We start from the raw sequence: 19277 nt of genomic DNA on the forward strand, positions 1-19277 counted from the left end.
GCTGTGTAGCTATGCTGTATTCTCAAACTGTGGAGACTCAAGGTAATAGTCTTCATCAAGATTTCATCCCTTGCCTGCCCTTCACTTTAATGTTAACAATACGTTCTTTCCTTATTTCTGAAAATTTGCCTTGGCTGGGCAGAAATAGTTGAGTTCCACCAAAGGTACCATTCAAACAATGAAGTTCATCGCACCCACTAGTTGACCTTTTGTTTAAGCTCATCCTAGAACAGAAAGACCTCAGAGAATGTGGATATGTGCAGTGTATGTTGCTTGAATTATAAGCAGAAAAGGCTTGCTGTAGGATGTATTTTTTAATGAGAACACGTTGTTATACTGTGAGCATATGGCATTCTTGCTTATTAGAAACATTTACAAGAACACACACACATTTATACCCAAACACCAAATGAAGTAGATACTTTAAATGATCAGTTTGCACCAGAAATAAAATATATTATACAAAACAGGGGTTATATCCACAGTCATTAATTCTCATTTTCTACACAACACAATAAATTAAATCACATTATATGCAGATAGTTCTACTTACATTACAATAATAAACTGTATGTAGCTTGTGCAGCTTTTACTTTTCTACCAGACTCATGGTAGGTTTGTATGGTTTGGTAGTCTTATATTTAACTTAACAATGACTAGTACGGCCCAGAAGACAAGGGCTGCAGAAGTAACCCTCCACAGTGTGTATACCCTGCCCGCCTGTGCACCGTACACAGGAAACAAATCTCAGAGTCCCATGACCCTGCAAAAAGGTCTGCAAACGCAGCAAGCATCTCCAGACAGCACCTCATTGCTGTCTTGTAAGTAAGACACACCACACGGAACATTTTCAGACCTTGGCACCGAATAATAAATAGGACATCCTGTTTCAAAATCCAAATTTGCCTGTTTCTCAATCTTCTCTGCCCAATTACTATGTGCTCTGACAGCTTTGTCCGCCGAGCAATTACAAAACAATTTGGTAGGCTATGCTGTGACTTACACTTGATGAATGAGCCCTTTATTCCTCGTTGCATAGAAATTTAGGTCTTGAAACACGTGAATCAAAGCAATGCAGCATTTTTGCTAACCCTTAATCCTGCTTGTTCAAAACTCTCCCCTGGGAATCATCCCACACCTGATCAGAGAGCTCGTATAACATATGGATGTTTACTTCTGAGACTCGGCTCCCACTGAAACCCTCCCCGTGTTTGAAGTCGCTTAAAACACGAACATCATCATCATCAGCTGGTTGAGAATCGCTTCACCTTTGGTATGAATTAACATTAGTGGTTAATGAGAAATTTGAACAAACTCCAATCCAGCACCTTTTGAAAGTCATTTTAATCCTAGAGTCTGGCTGTGGAGTACGCCTGCAAGAGATATTTGTGAGATTGGCATGCTGAAAACCAAAGCCAGGCTTGTTGGAGGCTATGCACATCACAGGCTTGAACTAACCCCAGGAGCGTGTGCCATCAAGTTAACTAAGGGTTCTGATCAAAAGCCAGCTGCATTCTTACAGTCGGCACCGTTTTGTCTTCTTTCCCTCTGAGGAAGTATGGACGTCCCACTACAAGTTTCTGCCTGACTGGGTAAGATGCTGACACATCTCTGGAGCCATGATGGATGGTGAATGAGGATGGTGAATGGATGGTGAAAGGGGTGGTGAAGCTTGCACGTGTACCCTCTTCAGTTTATTTTGGAGAACCAAGTTCCTGATTCCTCTTTTTGGGTGTGGCCCAAGCCTCTTGCTGAGGCTGACTGTTGAAGAGGGACTAAATTATTGGTTATTCTGTAGTTCTAAACAGCAGCTAAAAAAAGAAACAAATCCCCCTGGACACCACCATCTCAAATTCTCTCTGCTGCCACACTGCCCCTAAAACATATTCCATGCTTACAGACAGTTGCAGCTTTTTTCACTGAAGAAGTTCAGTTTATTATCAGCTTCCTCATGAAGCACTGAACCACAGGGCATAACTAAACGAAACTCATGAAACATAGATTAAGGAGCCTAATTTTGGTCGGATTTGGATTTATGACTGCATCCACTCAGCATCTAAGTTCTTTGTGTCCCAAGAAACATAGGTATGTGTTCCTTTCAGTTTATAAATACTCCCTTAATATGTACCAGTAGCATAATATTGTATTTGGTCTCCTAAACAGACTGCCACAAATAGCCACTGTATCCTCACTCAGAAGGTGATGCCCCTACTTTCTGAATTCCTGTCACTGTCTGTGTGAGAGCTATCATTTCACTGCCAGTGGCATCTCTTGCACTCCCGAAATGAGCGGCAAACAGAAAGAAAGTGGTAAACTAGAGGCAAAGAAGGCACAGGTGCCTTGAAGAAGTTTATGACCCTAGAAGCCTGTGCATAGGGAGAAGTGTCTGGACATAGTCTTTGAACTTTAAGGAAGAGGAGAAAAGCAGGCATTCTCTTCCATACATTTCTCCGCTCTCTCCATTACGTATTGCTTCTGAAATGTAAAGAACTATTTTAAAGCCTGTGGAACCGTGTCTGCGGTTCAGGAAAGGACATGCTAATGGTTCGTCTGAGAAAATATAATGTTTACAGGAGTTTCCTTGCAGAACCTGTGGTCAGTCTGGGGGAAACTACTCACTCTATACAGAAAGCTCTTTCTGGATACAAGTGATCATATGGAGAAAGCTTTTGTTTCTGAGTCCAGGGGGAAAAAATCTAAGATGGCAATGATGACCATAAAACCTACAATTATTTCTAACACCATGAGTATATACAAGAAGTATATACTCGTTTTGACCTTTATCAATGTCAGCTGATGTTTGGCCAGTTAAGAAAATACTGATAAAGTATCCCTTTTTAAATCCGAGCACCCTAATAATTTATAGAACAATTTAAGAACTAAAGCCCTATTTATTTGACTGTACGATATGTGGCTACTGGCAAAGTAGGAATGACTAGTTGTCAAAGATGTTGCTTAGCAGTTAGGAACTTAAATCCCAAATTATAATCTCCACAGGTCTTAACCCAGGGTAACCTTAGGCCAAACACTTACACTTTCAGTAAAAATTTCCAACTTTCTAGAGTTTTCAAAACTTAACAGAGTTTTGGTAACTCATATGATGCTTTCAGAGAAGAAAGAATAGACAACCGACATGTAAATAAGCAATCAATCTTAAGAACATTAGGATTGCTTTAAGATTGGAAGAGAATGGCATCCACATATGAGAAACCTCGTGATTTGTTCTGCCATTTTTAAAAGACTGAATTCCTGCTTAGTTTTACGATTTTATCTGGGGATATGATATCTAGTTTAGAACTATTCCTCTACCTAAAGTAGAAATAAAAGATATTTACTTTAAAAATGTTAGAGTTAACATTGGGCCCCTATATAGATTCTAGAAAGGTTAAAAATTGTTTATACCTGAATACTGTAACCAGGTAGAGTGTTTTCCTCCTGCAATAAGCGCAAAGGCTCGAAATTTAAATGTTTTTTATAAACACAAGATAAAAGAAAATGAATATCTCTAAAATATACGGAAAACATCACTGAAAAGTAAAAATGAGAGAGAAATAAGATCTCAATTGACGAAGATAAAATGGATGCAAACTTTCTATTCTGTTTTCACTTTGAGGAGTCCTGAGCTGTGAAATGCTTGGCTTTCCTGGGTTTTACTTCCAAAACTCTCTTCCTACAGTAGAATTTCTAGAGCTTGCCTTTTTAGCCTTCTTTATCCATCCTTTTTTGAATTCAACACTTTTTCCTTTGTATCCAACATGGAGAACTACAATATAGTTGTTTCAGGTGATCATAGTTCATTCTTCGATCGTGTTCTCCAGCTGCCTGCATTCCATTTTTAAACAATAAAGCGGAAATGCACCTCACAGAAATAATCCATTCACTTTGACTGGCTGAAGTAGGAGCGACAGAGGCAGACTTCTCCAGGGAAGCGAGCCGAGGCCAACTTCCAAGACACTCAGTTTTCACTCACTCTGCCTTTTGCGTTACCTGTGTGAATTATGACTTCCTTTACTACCAAAGAATTGCTCCAACTGCTCTGTTATCCTCCCTACACATGGTCTTTTATAAACATCAATGTAATTTTTTAGACTATTTTATTTTCCAGATGCTCAAAATGTTATCAAGGACCTAGTGACATAATTACAAAATGCAGTGCTAATCCAGCAACTTTACATTCTTCCCTCACTGTCTATTTTCTCCACAAATTAGAAATGAAAGTGGCAACCTGGATTTAAATCTATGTGCAGAGTACTGGGTGCAAAGTAGGCATTCAGTACATACTTATTCAACTTTGTCCAAATTCCTTATAGCCACACCCAACCCACTGTTACATGGGTGATTAGTAGATGACTACAAAGCTCTATGGAGTTAACTGAAAGGGAATATAAAGGCTATTTAGATTCTTTCTTGTAACCAAAATCTTTACTGTGAATTTCAGTGAAGTGTCATGTGTGAATTTTTGTTTTTAATTGATCATTTCTGTGCTTACTTTCAAGTTCTAACTCTATAAAGTTCTTCTTGAGGAAAAAGGGTTGCCTCCCTTTGTAAAGTCCTACTTAATTCTAGTCAATTTCACTCTTGATCCTAAAACTCATCATTTGGCCAGAATTAGAAGGGTTCTCTAAAATAACTTGGATTTAATACAGGTAATTCGATGTACTCCTGTAGAGTCTGTAATTTCAATACATTGCTAGACCTCTGTAATTAAAGCAGCAATTTGCATTTCGATATAGCCACGGGAAGAGGGACACAGAGCAAAAGAGAAGCATCTTTCATCATTGTTGGCTTGTTGTACACTTTACCCAGGCCTTTAAAATATAAGTGAAATTTAATCTTCAAAATGAAAAAATAGACACATTTTCTAATAGCAAAATATATGATTAAAATACTTAAAAATAAAATGTTAGTGTGAAATAGGGCTTTTTTACATTAAAAAAATGAAACATTTTAGATTTGCTTTTCTTGTATAAGTCCTCTTATCTCATGAATAGTTACAACTGTCCAGAGCAGCTTTTATGAGACACTGAAGGAGACAGGGAGAAAATGCTTTTTCAAGGTACGAAGTCGGGACCTGAATGTATACACGGACAGAACCGTCCTCAACCTCCAATCGGCCTGCCAGCGCTAGAGAATGGAGCGCGGTTATTTCCAACCTTGAGCTTTTTCATTCTATTTTCCTCCTCTTGGGTGTTAAATTCTTTCCAAGAATATTCTACTTGTAAAAAATGATTTTATTCTAGCTATAAAACATTTCATTTAAGAAAACCACATTTTATAGCTTTGTGTGAAATGCCCCCAAAAGCCATCAAGACATGGAGACATCAGATTTTCAAAACATGAATCTAATCATATGCCCTTGAAACAGTATGAATGTTTAACAGAGTGACGTTATATTCTTACATTTGTTTGTCATGAGATGAAAGATGGGGGGGGGCATATGGTGATTAATAATAGTTCCTGAGCTTCTAAAGAAATTTTACAACAAAATGACTAACTGCTTAAAAGAATGAATTCTTCAAGAGCACCCCTTCTGTTCCATTGATGTCTTTCACTCCATCAATCTCCTTAGAGAATCTCAGGCCAAAAGAAAAGGCTTCCTTTTAAGCCACCGAAAAATGGGATCTAATGGAATCTTCCCGTAACTCCCGATGTTTTCCAACGTTACGTTCTTCTTGCTGGTTTCGCCTCTCAATGGTTATTCTGTATTTCTTCCTGGGTAAAGGGAAAGTGAATGTAGTAATAAAACCTCACTTGGCTTCAAACTACTATGGTTTCTCTTACAAAGAATGCCCTCAAGGGACATCTGGGTTTGGGTTGATAAATGAGAAGTGACAGAATATGAAATCCTGGTCAAAGATTAAAGTAGTGTGCCCCAAGGCGTTATGCCCTTATTCAAGGAGGAAAATTGGCCTGCTTTCCGAAATGCCATAGAACAAGCCTTCCCCTTCTTCCCTGGGCGCCTGGTGGGTTAAGTCTTGTCTATTCTGCCACAGAAGCTCTCCCCAACTCCCAGGATATGCCCTAGATAAAGATCAGGTTAAGTGTACTGTGACCAGAGGAACAGTAAGACAATTGTTCCCACAGAGTCACATACACCCAGAATTACATTTTCATGCAGAAATGAAGAAATCATGGTCTAATGACTTAAGAATGAGCCACAAACACAGTCACTGAAAGGTACAAAGGAATGAACCCTCCTCCTGGTGCAGAACGATCAGTATCTCAGACACACAGAAATATTATAATTTTACAAGCCTTAGGGCTTAGCCACAGTGGTAACTAAGTGTGTAGGTTCTCTGAATACTGAGCACAGAGCAGCCTGAGAGCATGGCCTGCTCAGAGCTGCCTCCTTCTCTTCGGGAGAAGCCACGCACCTATCTGAACTGGAGGAAGCCTGAGAATGGGGTAACTGAGTTCTCCTTTGTCCAGATTCCCTCTCCACTTACACATTTGTGATGAAAGGATAGCAGCTACTCTGTGGCCTACAGAGTGTGTGTGTGGCGGGGGGCCAGGGGAGCAATATAAACACCTGCCCCACTCCCTAGTAATGCTAGCCCACTGACCACCAAACCAGGGATCACACCAAAAGATGGCTTTGTTCTTCTAACCGCCATGCTTTGGGGGTAAGAGCAAGATATGCACACGTCACAGGAAGTATCATGCAAAGACAAGTGACAAAGGCAAGAAAGTAGAGTGAATTTTTAAACCCTATAAAGAGCTCCTAACCTGAAAAAGTAGAAGGCCATTAGCAAACCAGCTCCTAGTAAGGCTCCCACTACAATTCCTGTCACTGCCGATTCTTCTAGGCCACCTGCTTGAAAAAGAAACATAGATAATCAGAGTTCATTTTGAGAAATAGTTAGAAATGTCTCATTCTAACTTTTCATTCATTGAAAACTTTCGTTCATTGGAAGGTATTTCTCAATCTCCCACTTGATGCAAATTTTGCTTTCTTTCTAAGAACGATTTTCTAGGGGATCCTGCTTCTCCCCCTCCCCCCGACCTCAACTGCAAAGCATATAAGAAAGTACTAGGTGGCAAAACACACTGCTACAAGAGAGTGAGCACAGTGGGAATAAAGCAGCTTCAAGAAGGATTTGAGGAAAATTGGAAACTGAAGTTTTCAGATTTAGCCACACTTCTTGGAATTTAGTCAGAGAAGGCAACTGGACAGACATGGGACTGACCCAGCACTTCACAGATGGATGGCGACACTTCAAAGTGCTGGAAGATTTGGTGACAAATTCATTGGGTTAATGTTCTGTTTTTAGATGTTCTCTCACCAAAGCCAGAGTTTCATGTCAAAATGTCCTATATAGCTTTATAAAAATGTGAGTAACCATTGGAAACAATCGAGTTCAGTGGTGTCCCAGTTGCCACATAAAAATGATAAATAGCTAGCTTATTTATAAAGAGATCAGAGCACAGCCTGTAATGTATGATCTTATTTAATCCTTAAAATAGTCCTAAGAGTTTGGGACATCTCCTTCATTTTACATACGGGAAAACAGAAGTGGGGCTCACAGAAGTGAAGGAATGCTCCTGGGCTCACAAAACGAGGAAGTGACAAAGGTGGGACTTCAAGCCCAGTAACTCCAGAGATTGTGTTCTTAACACATTTGTGCCGCACTGCTTCCTGTAATTATTGCATACACAAAAATACCCCATAGTTTGAAGGCTGTTCCCAAAACATAATATGCATACATATCTTAGCCTAAAGTGACCAACTGGCCTGAAAGACACATATTCGCTTTGTTCTCCCTCACTAGCTTATTAAAGGGTCTGCCTAAAGCAATGATTTCCAACAATTTTCCTATTTGCAAGCTCCTTAAAGAATGTCCAACTTGCTTCGATAGTTATGACAGACTTTAAAGAACAGACTTTACATTTATTTGCCAAGTTGTAAATTTGTAGGTGTCTAAGGGACATCATCTGTTTGGTTCTGAGGGGTAGGAGGATAGCTACAAACTTTGAAAATTAGAATAAGACTTGTTCCAAGAGATGACTAAGTGAGTGATGTCTAGTATGTAACATATTGATTTTCCCTAAAAGAGTAAACCTCAAATACTGAATGTCATTCACTTACTCATCTCTCGTAGCGACTCTCACTCGGATTTTCAAAGTTTGCTTTTGGTAAGGTTATAATAAGAAATGTAAAAATAGGGAGAAGCCTTTTACCAGTTTGGAAAAGGATGGAAGAGAGAAGAAAGACGTAGAATCCTCTGATGAAGGTGGGACACCAGTTTGTGAATTGTTCCCCTGGGTTTTGCCACATCAGAAAAAGAAATCTGAACGTTCAGAATACGAGCTCCTGGACACTGCCTATCTTTTAAGCTTGCATTACACTAATATTATACATGAAGAAGCACAGAGCAAATTAAGTCTCTAAACTTACATGATTTGCAAGGAGAGCTGTTTGTGTGCTCCACAATTCTGGTTTCATCTATTCTCAGTTTTAAAGGTCCCCAAGGATATTTGACGTTGGGCCGCATTTCAAAACGACCTTCTTTTCCGAAGTAATCACCAATAACCTATATAAGGGCAAAAAACAAATATACAAACTGAAAGGTCAAAGTTAGTACTAGGTTGGTGCAAAAGTAATTGCAGTTTAAATGGCTGGGGGGGAAAATGCAAAAACCACAATTCTTTTTGCACCAATCCAATATATTTCCAAAGGAGGAATAGGGTGGGCTACCCTACCCTTCACTCTGACCATAATGGTGTGTTTCTGAGAATTTTCTAAGTCAAATTTGCAGTCACCAATGGTGCTCTTAAGGTGAGCATAATTGAGAGAGAACTGTGGCTCCTCAAGGCAAGAAAAGTGGCCATAGAGAAAACACTAATCTTAGGACTCATGGCCTGTCCCTGGCTTATCGGAGAGGCTGCTTCTCCACCCACCTGCCACAGAGCAGCCCACTCAGTCGGCCATTTTGTAAGGCCCAAGTTACTTTCAGGGCGGTAAGAGAAAGTCAGCGTCCATCTTATACTTAGGTTAAGCATATACAGGTACATGGCCTCACCCCTCTCAATCAGCTTGGCATGTAATTATAGCATTAAAGAGTATCTTTTAGGAACTTCCTGTTTCACCCTCCTCTGGTTGGAAAGCTATTCCCCATCCTGACTTCGGGGGTTACATTCTCCTTGCTGACGAATTTACTCTATTTACACCCCCATTTCTAGGCTGAACTCTCTTTTTCAATTGGTTCCTTTGGCCCCCCAAAAAATCAGTATCTTTTTACGGCTTAGTTCAAGGTTCTCCCTCAGTTTCTCCTTTAAATGACTGTTTCATCAGCTACCTGAGCCCTGATCTAGAAATACCTTCCCACCCAGATTCTCAAGATAGGTTTCTCTTTTGTCCAGGCTCCAGTAGCTCCTGAGTAGCCTGTGACATCGCTTCCCCTCTCTGTCCTGAAGGAGGCCCAACAAGCTCTCACAGGCTGTTTCATGTCATAGCAAAAAGAATTCTAGATAATCACCAAAATATAACAATCACTGGCATGTACTGGAAACTTACCAAGTACTTTACACACATTCACTCCTGAATCCTCACAATGACCTTATAATAGACAATTACTATCCACCTTTTACAGAAGGAGAGACTAGAATATACACGCAACCCAGACCACGCCACGTAGCATTATTTGAACTGAAACACTGCATATTTGTATATCTTTATTTATATCTTCATCAGTTAAAGTTTGTATAATACTTTTCCAGGTTTCATTGTATCTGCGGCTCACAATAATCATGTGGGATCAACAAGGAAGATATGATTTCCACATAATAGCCAAGGAAACTGAGGCAGAGGACTCACACCCCACTAAGTGTCAGAGACTTATCATTGTGTCCAGGGCACGCTTTTCTCTTCATGATACTATCCTGAAATTCCACCATATTTTGAAATTTAAACTCATGACCAGCATGTAACCCTCCTCCAAAAATTTTTTTCAAATGTTCAGAGAGGAAATAAATATAGTTTCACTTTTACCTTTCATCCATTGATCCTTCCTGCATCTTAGGGCTGAGATGTGATTCATGGCCATTTGAAAGGTAGGATTTCCCCATTTGGGATAAACATGGAACCATTTCCTGAAGTCTTCTCTGATACCCCCAACCAGAAGTGAGCCCTCCCTACTTGGAAACTCCTGGGGTTTTGGCTCATTTTTATATGGAGGACGCCTTGGGGACTATTTGGACACCAATAAATACATTCCTTGGAATCTCAATAAGCAGAAGAGCAGCTGGGGCAGAAGCCTCACTCCCTTACCTCCTGGGTGCCTGCTTCTGTGTCGGTCATGGCTATCACAGAGAAATCCCCATACCGGTCTCCGTTGGCATCTATGGATACCTGCCCAGCAATACCTAGAGGATGCGATGGGAAGAGCTCCAAGTCAGTTACTTAAAATACCTCTGTCTGCCAACAAAAACAAGAAAATGAATTGACAGGCTTTTTTAAACAAGCTCATGCCACAGGGAATCTCATCAGACACTGAGCATTTGTGTTGGCATTTGGAAAGACATTGTAATTTCATCTGTGTCTGCATTCCTAAATTCTTAACATTTCTCCATTTGAAAATGAAAAGAAAAAGAAATAAATGACCTTCTTTGGGGAATATGTTTTAAAAAAAAGAAGAAAAAAAGATTAAGGCTAATCCTAAAAGCAGCATGCTTATCCTAGAGTTTTATGTTAATTTAAAACAAAAACAAAACTGCCAAGAGTGAGAAGTGGAGATGTGGTGTGTTCCTAGATTTCTCATGGGTTCGTATTATCACTGGACAAACATTATAAAAGAAAACCCATTCCAGGCCCTGCACTCAGTGATTGTGCCTTACTCTGGACTGTTTTGATACAAAGGAGAGTACAGGGCCTGCCTCAACGACCACGGGACCCAAGAGCTAAAGAAGGGCTAGTCTTTATCCCATGTGTGTTCATTTATTGTTTTGTTTTTGGTTTGGGGGTGGGGTTTTTTTTCCAGTTTTATCTAGATGCAATTGACAAACATTACTGTAGGAATTTCAAGTGTACAGAATAAAGGGTTGACTCACATAGACTGTGACATTATCACCACCATAACTATAGTTCACATCCATCATCTCACATAGATACAATAAATCATCCATTGTTTATCCAAATGTTTTCTAGGTGATTACTAGGTACTGAATTTAATGCTTCCACTGAGGCAAAGATGAACTGGACACATTCTCTGTTCAAAAGAGGGGCAGCCTGGACTAGGGATTTAGCTTGTCGGCAGTGGAATCTGAAGGCTTGCATTTGAATCCCAGCTTTCACATTTACTAGCTCGGTGACCTTGAGCAAGAACTTAGCCCTCTGAGCCTCAGGCTGCAGGACTGGAAAAGTCATAACAGTACCTCCTTGCCAAAAGGCTGTTGAGGAGATGAAAGCACTTTCAAAACAGGTTTCAGAGAAGTTAGTTGTTTTCTTCTATTGTTATCACTACTATCGCTATTCCTGGAATCTGGGAGAGGACATCTGACGGTGCTCATACCACTCAGAGGGGGAGCTGGCCTATCTCGTTGGAGACTCAAGGAGGACTCAGTGAAAATGCAGGGCTTTTATAAGAATGTTGCTGAGGCTATGATCTGGACACGCAGCTATCCAGGAGGCATAAAGGCTAGCCTTGTTAATGTTCACAAAGACAGAGAAGCTGAAAGGGAGCAAGGGCCCATGAGGTTTTGGGGAGGTGGCCCGTGTGTATGGAAGGGATCAGTGAGATACCGTATGAGGCTGGAACAGACTGGCCAGAGCATAGAGAACCCTGAATGCCCACATGAAGGGCTTAACTTTGCTTTAGCTAGCAATGGTAACTTAGAGCAGCTAATCAATAAGAGCAAATATGTATCATTAGTTGATATTAAATATAGCTATACTGTAATTTTCGTTAAGTAATAGAGTGCATATGTCAGCCACATTCTGAGTAACTAAGGCTATTTGTTTTCTTTCATTTTAAATTGTGGCAGAGTACAGTGTAATTCTTAATTGGAGTTTCCATTGATTTGGTTCTCTCCGGAAGTAAAATGAATGTCTGGGAAAAGGGATCCCAAGGGAAAGTTCCATCCTCAAGTGTGGTTTGGAGAGGGCAAGTATTTGGGTTTACTGTCCTTGGATTGTGGTTTGAAGGCCCGCTTATTTTTCCAGACTTTGGTCTACTTTGCCAGAAACAGAATGGAGTTACCTTTCATTTTGATGTTTTGTCTTCTTAATATAGACAGGTTACAAAGGATACACCTATCTCAAAATTGTTTATCCTTGACAACCTATACAACTCTCAAGTAATAAATGTTATTTTTAAAAAATTGACTGATCTCCAAGCATAGTGGCTATCCAAAACCTTTTTTCATTCTGTTTACAGGAGTTTATGATGATGTGTTCTGTAGGTGTTTTGCAGAGTATTTTATAAGACAAGGTGGCCCTGGTAACCCAAGACCTCATTACACTTTAAGCTATTACAATTCTGCTAAGAAATGAGGTGATAACCCTTAGGGTGACCGATTAGCAAGTGAGACTTCACCTGAGAAATTGTACATAAGGTGAGATTGTCAGGCTGACAGCAGAATTTTCCTGTACATAAGTAATGAGACTTTCCACCCTCATTTCTATGGGCCTGTAGTGCAGCTTAAGGTCTGAGCCACAAGGTAAATAGGTGAAGGCCTATTTACCTTGTCACTCTGACCTCTCACATAGAGAGGAAATTTAGCTTCTTCTCAGGCCATGGTTGAGAGTTGGTCATAGGTTTCTCGGTAATAAAATCTAAATTTGTCAAATAACATCCAGAGTATTTTTCCCTTGGGAACTTAATGGTCTCTTACAGTGACCATTAAAATTAAAATTGTTTTTAATTTTAGGAAGGGTAGAGTTTTTCTTACAGTGCTTTTGGGGGCTACCCTCAACTTGATCGTTGTTTAGCAAGTAAAATGGAAACTTACCGGGGCTTCAGTTATCTTTACATTTGGACAAAGGAGATTCTAAGTTTAGACCAAACTATGCACTTGATTGTTTTAGGGATCATTTCATATTGCCTGTGTAGGCCTCACCCTAGAATGGAAGACAGTCTATGGGAAAACTCAGTCCATGCCCTTTAAACAAAACAGAATTCCAGCCATTGTGGACACCTGCCCTTCCCTTAACAAGCTCCCTCAGGAGACCAAGAACAAATGACCACACCACGTAGTGAGGAATAGCTAAGAATGGGATGTGGCCTACCAAGGTTGTGTCCACATACACACCGGTTTCTCCGTGTATTGGACATAATTTCTGGGAAATTTGACTGTCCTAATATGCCCCCTGAATTATCCTATTTGATTCCAGCTCCTCAGCCAAAGCAAGACAGAGTTTGAGCAAGACAATCCTGGAGGCTTATTTGTTTGTGTCCTACAATCTGTCTAAAGTTAAAGCAGACATCACTCTAGTTTTGAGTAAGATGTGACATCCACTAAAACCACCAAGGAGAAACGAAATCCACCAATTGTCACCACAGCTTCTGCCCAGACCATTCCAACTAGAACCTGACTCTTCTGTACTATGCTGTCCCTTCCATTAACTGAGGGCAGGATGAGGCAGTGGAGTGGATAGGAATCCCAAATGGGGAAAAAAGGGAGGTAGTCCATATCTAGACTTGGCAGTACTTGTTCCCTCATTGAAAATTTCATTAGTTGGATTGCAAACAAACATAAACATAGCTTCAATGCATTAAAGGTTTCAAAGGAAGAGTTCGAATGATGCAGAAATAAAAGGGCCTTTGTCGGTCATCAACTAGTCCTGCCCCTCAGTACAGGTGAAGAAAGACAAGCCCACCCAAGTGATTGAGGTTAGAGTCAGTGGCGAGGATGCAGGCCTCCTGGCCCAGCGATCTGCAGTCTACGTCAGTGGTTCTCACATGATACCCATTAGCATACTATAGTTTATTTTCTACATAGCGCCCATAAGGACCCCTTTTAAAGACTCAAGGCAGATCATGTCTCTCAAAACCCTCTGGTGGTTTTCTGCTCACTCAGGGTGGGACCCAAAGTCCTCAGCACAACTTCCAGATCCACTTTGGTTCCGGTCACACTGCCCCTCATGTACTCAGCTTCGGCCACACAGGCCTCCTTGCTCTTCTGAGGACACTCAGCACTCTACCACCAGGGTCTCTGCATTGGCTGCTCCTTCTGGAATGTTCTCTCCTAAACATCTACATGATTTCTTTCATTTCCTTCAGGTCTCTACTCAACTGCCACTTATCATAGAGACCTTCCCCGACCGCTCTGTCTATGTTAGCACCACACCCCTCCTGTCACTTTCCATCTCCCTATCATGCTTTACTTTTTATAGCCCCTGAAATGGCATATTTATTTGTTTATCACCTCATTACCATGGAAGCTCAGTTAATTTCAGGGAATGTCTTTAGTTCAATGTTAAATCCTTAGCACCTTGAATAGTACCCGGCACATAGTTGGTGGTCAAGAATATTTGATGAATGAATGAATGAATATGAGGTTGATATCTGCAGGGCTCCAGCGGCTGGATCATTCTCATACTGAGCCTCATGTTAATTTTCTTTGAGTGCTGATGAGGTGAGAGGAAACCAGCATTCTATATACTATTTGTAAGAATGCAGACTAGTAGACCTTTCTGGAAGATATTTGGCAATATCTAATGCACTTTAAAAGGCACCAACATACTTTTGGACCCAGATAGCCAACAACTAGGAATGTTCCAAAAATGCATCAAGATGTGTACGATGTTCGTGATACTATTTTACATAATCGGTAAAAAATTAAACAACCAAAGTGTCCATCAGTAGGAGATTGGTTAAAGAGAATCCTGTACAGCCATACGGTGGAAAAATATGAAACTATCATTTAAAAATGTGCTGAATCTATGAGTGCTTATGTGGAAAATTCTGGGCATACAACTAAAAAAGGTAAGATGAAGAATTGCATTCATCGTATGATTCCTTTTGTGTAAATTTTTTAGATAAGATATAATACAAATGCATATGTGCTGGCAGAGGGCACAAAATATTTTTAGACCAAATCATAGGGAATTGTTCATAGTGATCACATTGGGGAGAAGGGACTAGGGCGTGAAGGAAAACTTTCACTTTTCATTTGTACATTTTTGTACTGTTTTTATGTTCCAGCCAAGAGTAGTCTCATTCTTGTACAGTTTTTAAATGTCAACACATGTTGCTTGAGTGATGAGATGACGGGCCATTTTTTGGTTGTTGTTCTTATATTTTTCTGTTATTAAGAAAGCCACCGCTAATATTCACCATTTTAAAAATAAAATAAAAGCAGAGGGCTCTATTGGATCTGCTCCTCGTCTCAAACCACTTAAGTTTGAACAGAGGAATGTATATCTGGGATTTTTCCTCTTAAAACTAATTACAGAACTCTTCACAAACTGATCATTGGTTGTGAATGAAGCTTGGGATAAATTTAATTTTAAGAAGCATCGAGTTGTGACCTAACAATCGGAAGGAGACAAAGCATTTCCTATTTCAGTGGAATTCTTTCAAAGCACTTTCACATGCTTTATCTCATTTAATTTTCCCAACCAGCCTGTGAAGTGGTTTGATCTTGACTTATTATCCTTACTTTACAGCTGAGAAAATGCAAGATCCCACAGTTGTAAGAGAGAAAAGACAGAACCAGCAAAGAAGCAGCTCAATCTGCAGTGTCATCTCCTTACAGACTGAATCTCACCTTCAAATGTTCTGTTCCAAGTCTGCTGGATAATTTTCCCTCCATCCTTCTTGCTATAACCAGCTCTGAGTACTTCGTGTAAAGCCAGGACATAGAGGAGAATGGCATCATGGAATCCTTCAACAAACATGTTAACCTGGAAAGGAAACCCCAGTTGGGTGAGACCAAACACCAAATGACTCATGTTCAGGAGTAATGTAAGCAAATCAAAATGGTTAACAAGTTAGGCTCCAGGCCCATAAGCAAGACAGAGGTGGGCAGAAGAAAAGCTAACAAGAATCATGCCATGATTGTCCTGGCAGTGGCTTAGTGAGGAAAACCCTTCCCCAATTTGGGAATTTGGAAAGAAACAAGATATTACAGAAATCAAGGAAATGGTACCTGTTGACTAGGTTAAGTACTCCAGGTGCATCAGCTTTTGCCCATAGTTCCCTCTGCACAAGTACCCTCCTTCTTCCCCACATTGCTCTCTCCCTCAAGCCAACTTCTCCATCTTCAGCAGCCCTTCTGACCTCTCCGTGCTCTAAATATGGAACATGACTAAAAGATGAATAGGGATCCGTACATTCATATCCAAAGACTATTGAATGCCTACTGGAATGGTAAGGATGCAAAGAGGGGTGGGTATTGCCATTCCTGCCTGCCCAGCACCGGGGTTCTCTATTCTACCAGCAATGATACCTCAGTTTCTTTCCAATCTGTCTTCTGAGTAGTTCCAGTACATCTGACCACTCCCTGCCTCCATCCTAAGCTCCAAGGCCAGGAGTGGAAACAGGCCTGGATCATTGGTTTATCCCAGTTGAGTCCTGGCTCAGGTAAGATAGCCCCTGCCCTCTAGAAACTTATAGCTGCCTGTGAACTCAGGGAAGTCACTTAAATCTCTTTGAGCCTTATGTCCTATAAGCAACATTTGGCAAGTTCTAATACCACATTTAAACCCATTGTAACATTCACTGAACATTAAATGAGAAAATACAATCTTGAAATACTGAGTAGCTTACAAATTCTGTATAAAAGTACAAAAAAAAAAATCGAACCTTCTTATTTCGGGAGAAAGTGTCAAGAACGGAATGTCATGCCACAGAATGAATTGGGCATCCCATGGACGACCATGGTGAGGCTTTATGAGGGCGATTCCTGCCCCACCCCTAGAAAGAGATCCCATGGGAAGAGAACCACAAGTGATCTGCATCACCTGGTTCAAATACACAAACATTCACAGAAGACATGGCTCAACATCCTTCTCTGAAGGACGGTAAGTCCTGTTTGCATCCCAGAAGCAAATATTTCAGATTTGCCAAAGCTTACTGCTGAGAAACAGATTAAAATAATGGTTAAAGAGCCTGGGCTCAGCACCTGCCTGCGACTTCTTTGCTGTGTTTCTGCACCACTCTGGATCTCAGTTTTCCCCATCTGGAAAATGGGGGAAATAGTAATATATATCTCATAGGGTTGCTGTTAGATTTAAACACATTAATAGATGTAAAAGATTTCTAACACGACCTGACAGTCAGCACTCACTGTTGTTAGCTCTTGCTGTTGTTATTGTCTAGAGATAACATTATAAACCTAGGGCTCCTGGGTAGCTTCTAATTCCTAGTAGCAATATTCAGAAAATAAGTCATCAACTTACTGGTATAACAAACCTTACTGACCCATTTTACACTAAGACTCCTTGTTCCTGCTTTGACACCCCAAGTAATTATTTTACTTCCACAGTATTATGCCCTTAATTCCACCCCAGTATGACGGGTGCAGCCCAGCTGGTCAATTGCGCAGACCCTCTGGGACAAGTAAGGGATGGTAGAGAGTGCTGGTTCACAGGACAGCTCTGAGCTCCTGCTGGACCCCAAATCAAATCCTAGCCCTGACACATTACTTAATCTCTCTTCAATTTCCTCATGTGTCAATGGGGTTTAGTACCTACTCATCTCCTAGAGCTCTTCTGGGGATGAAATGAATGAGTGCATGTAAAACATCTAAGGTAATTCCTGGGACCATGAAAGCAAATGGTAGACAATGGCTCTTACTCTTTAGCCGTCAAACATAAGTCTCAGAGTTATTATTTTCTTAGGCAAAGCAGAATGTGTAGAAATAACATCTACTAGTCAAAGATAATTTTCTGCTGATTTGACTATGCTCATTCAATTTTCCAAAGGAACATGAAATTTTCACTTAGACCATGAAGTCATCGTGGCTTGAGAAAGTAGGCATGCTGATGAGTTAATGATTTTTAATAAGTGAACGTCAGCTGGGTAACTTAATTCTCAGGACACAATTTTAAAAATCTTTTCAAAAGACCTTTGTTCTCTTTGATAATTATGTAAAAACCACCCGGCTACAGAGGGAAGTCACAGAATCACAGAATCGTGGAAAACAGGAGATGTCAGGTGCTTCAGACAAGCTCTGGTCTAATCCTCTCCTTACCTGAAAGACCCAAAGAGCATACTCTCCCTCAGTCTTCCTGCATTCTGTGAAACTTTTCCTGAGGAGCCTAGGACAGCCCCTGCTTCAACTGTGATGTACCAAATGCTAGACATCACCCGTCTGCCTGTCTTCCTCCTCCTCCTCCTGACTTCTCAAAATCCTCACCCAGGGCCCCCATGCTGCCACTGGCCACCTAAACCACTGGACGTATCCCCAGCACCACCCCTCGTCTGACCCTTCCCCTTCCTTCCTTCTTGATATGCCCTCTGAGGTGCCCCTTCCACAATCCAGGATGGGAAGAGAGATCATCTAGTTGAGAAACATGAATTTGAACTACTTTTGTCCTAACAGGTTTAATGGTAGAAGAGAATAGATAGGTTCTGAACACATGCGTAGGTCTGAAAACTCATTCTATCCTGATTGGCAAATGAATCACAAAATTTGCCTTCTTTCCTTTTAAAGTAGCTGAGTGTCTCCCTCTCCTGCTAAAATTAGCAGAAGAGCTGTTGACCCCCAGCAAGGTTCACTGGCACCCCAGCCTGTTGCGGAGGAGGTTTCATAACACCTACCTCATAGGACCTCAAGCCAGAAACAAAACCCCAGAGACCATCTTTTCTCAAGGAGAACATTCTCACATCCACGTGTGTTTTTTAATGGGAGGAAAGCCCGTTAGCACATTAGAGACACTGAAAATTGGAACTGCAATTCTTTTTTAAAAGGGAGGAGAAAAAATATCCAGAGTATTAAGTTGTCTTTGGAACACATTCCACTGGACCTCCAGGCTAAAAGGAACAAGGTCACTGGTCTGTCCCACTGCCTCTGGTCAGAACAACACTTGGACCTCAAAGTCCTGACGGACAGATTATGCTAGTCTTCCTGATAGCAGAAATTAGGAATCCCCCTCTGAGCGACCTGTTCCAGTATTTAGCATCATTTCTAGCCAGAAAGCTCTTCCTTACTGTCATTAGCCATAAGTCTTAATTAAATTCCTAAATGCAGCCAATCCTCTGCTGGATGCTGAACAAGCAGAGTTAAGAGAACAAAGAGTTACGAGCCCTGGCACTTTATAGTCTCACCCAAACAGGCTGCCGCTCCATACAAACACAGATGGAAACTACGAAGGCCATTGTGAAGTAGAGACCGCC

At 40.8% G+C, this 19277-nt stretch overlaps 1 protein-coding gene across 8 annotated transcripts in view; it reads right to left on the bottom strand.

Annotated features, from left to right (window-relative positions):
* Nucleotides 1-297: 297 nt before the first annotated feature.
* Nucleotides 298-19277, bottom strand: part of NPR3 (natriuretic peptide receptor 3) — a 75325-nt gene continuing 56345 nt past the window's right edge. For 4 of the 8 annotated variants that reach the window (XM_081054111.1, XM_081054110.1, XM_081054109.1 and 1 more), the window contains exons 4-8: nucleotides 15706-15841; nucleotides 10268-10362; nucleotides 8396-8531; nucleotides 6727-6814; nucleotides 298-5712 (exon numbers count right to left, since the gene is read on the bottom strand). In XM_081054111.1, coding sequence (XP_080910237.1) covers nucleotides 5601-5712; nucleotides 6727-6814; nucleotides 8396-8531; nucleotides 10268-10362; nucleotides 15706-15841 — 567 coding nt within the window. In that variant the 3' untranslated portion in view covers nucleotides 298-5600. The remainder of the gene's footprint in view (nucleotides 5713-6726; nucleotides 6815-8395; nucleotides 8532-10267; nucleotides 10363-15705; nucleotides 15842-19277) is intronic. The other 4 variants (XM_081054115.1, XM_081054113.1, XM_081054108.1 and 1 more) reach the window with 1 other exon arrangement.

This window comes from Rhinolophus hipposideros, assembly GCF_964194185.1.
Source record: "Rhinolophus hipposideros genome assembly, chromosome: 7".
Taxonomy (NCBI): domain Eukaryota; kingdom Metazoa; phylum Chordata; class Mammalia; order Chiroptera; family Rhinolophidae; genus Rhinolophus; species Rhinolophus hipposideros.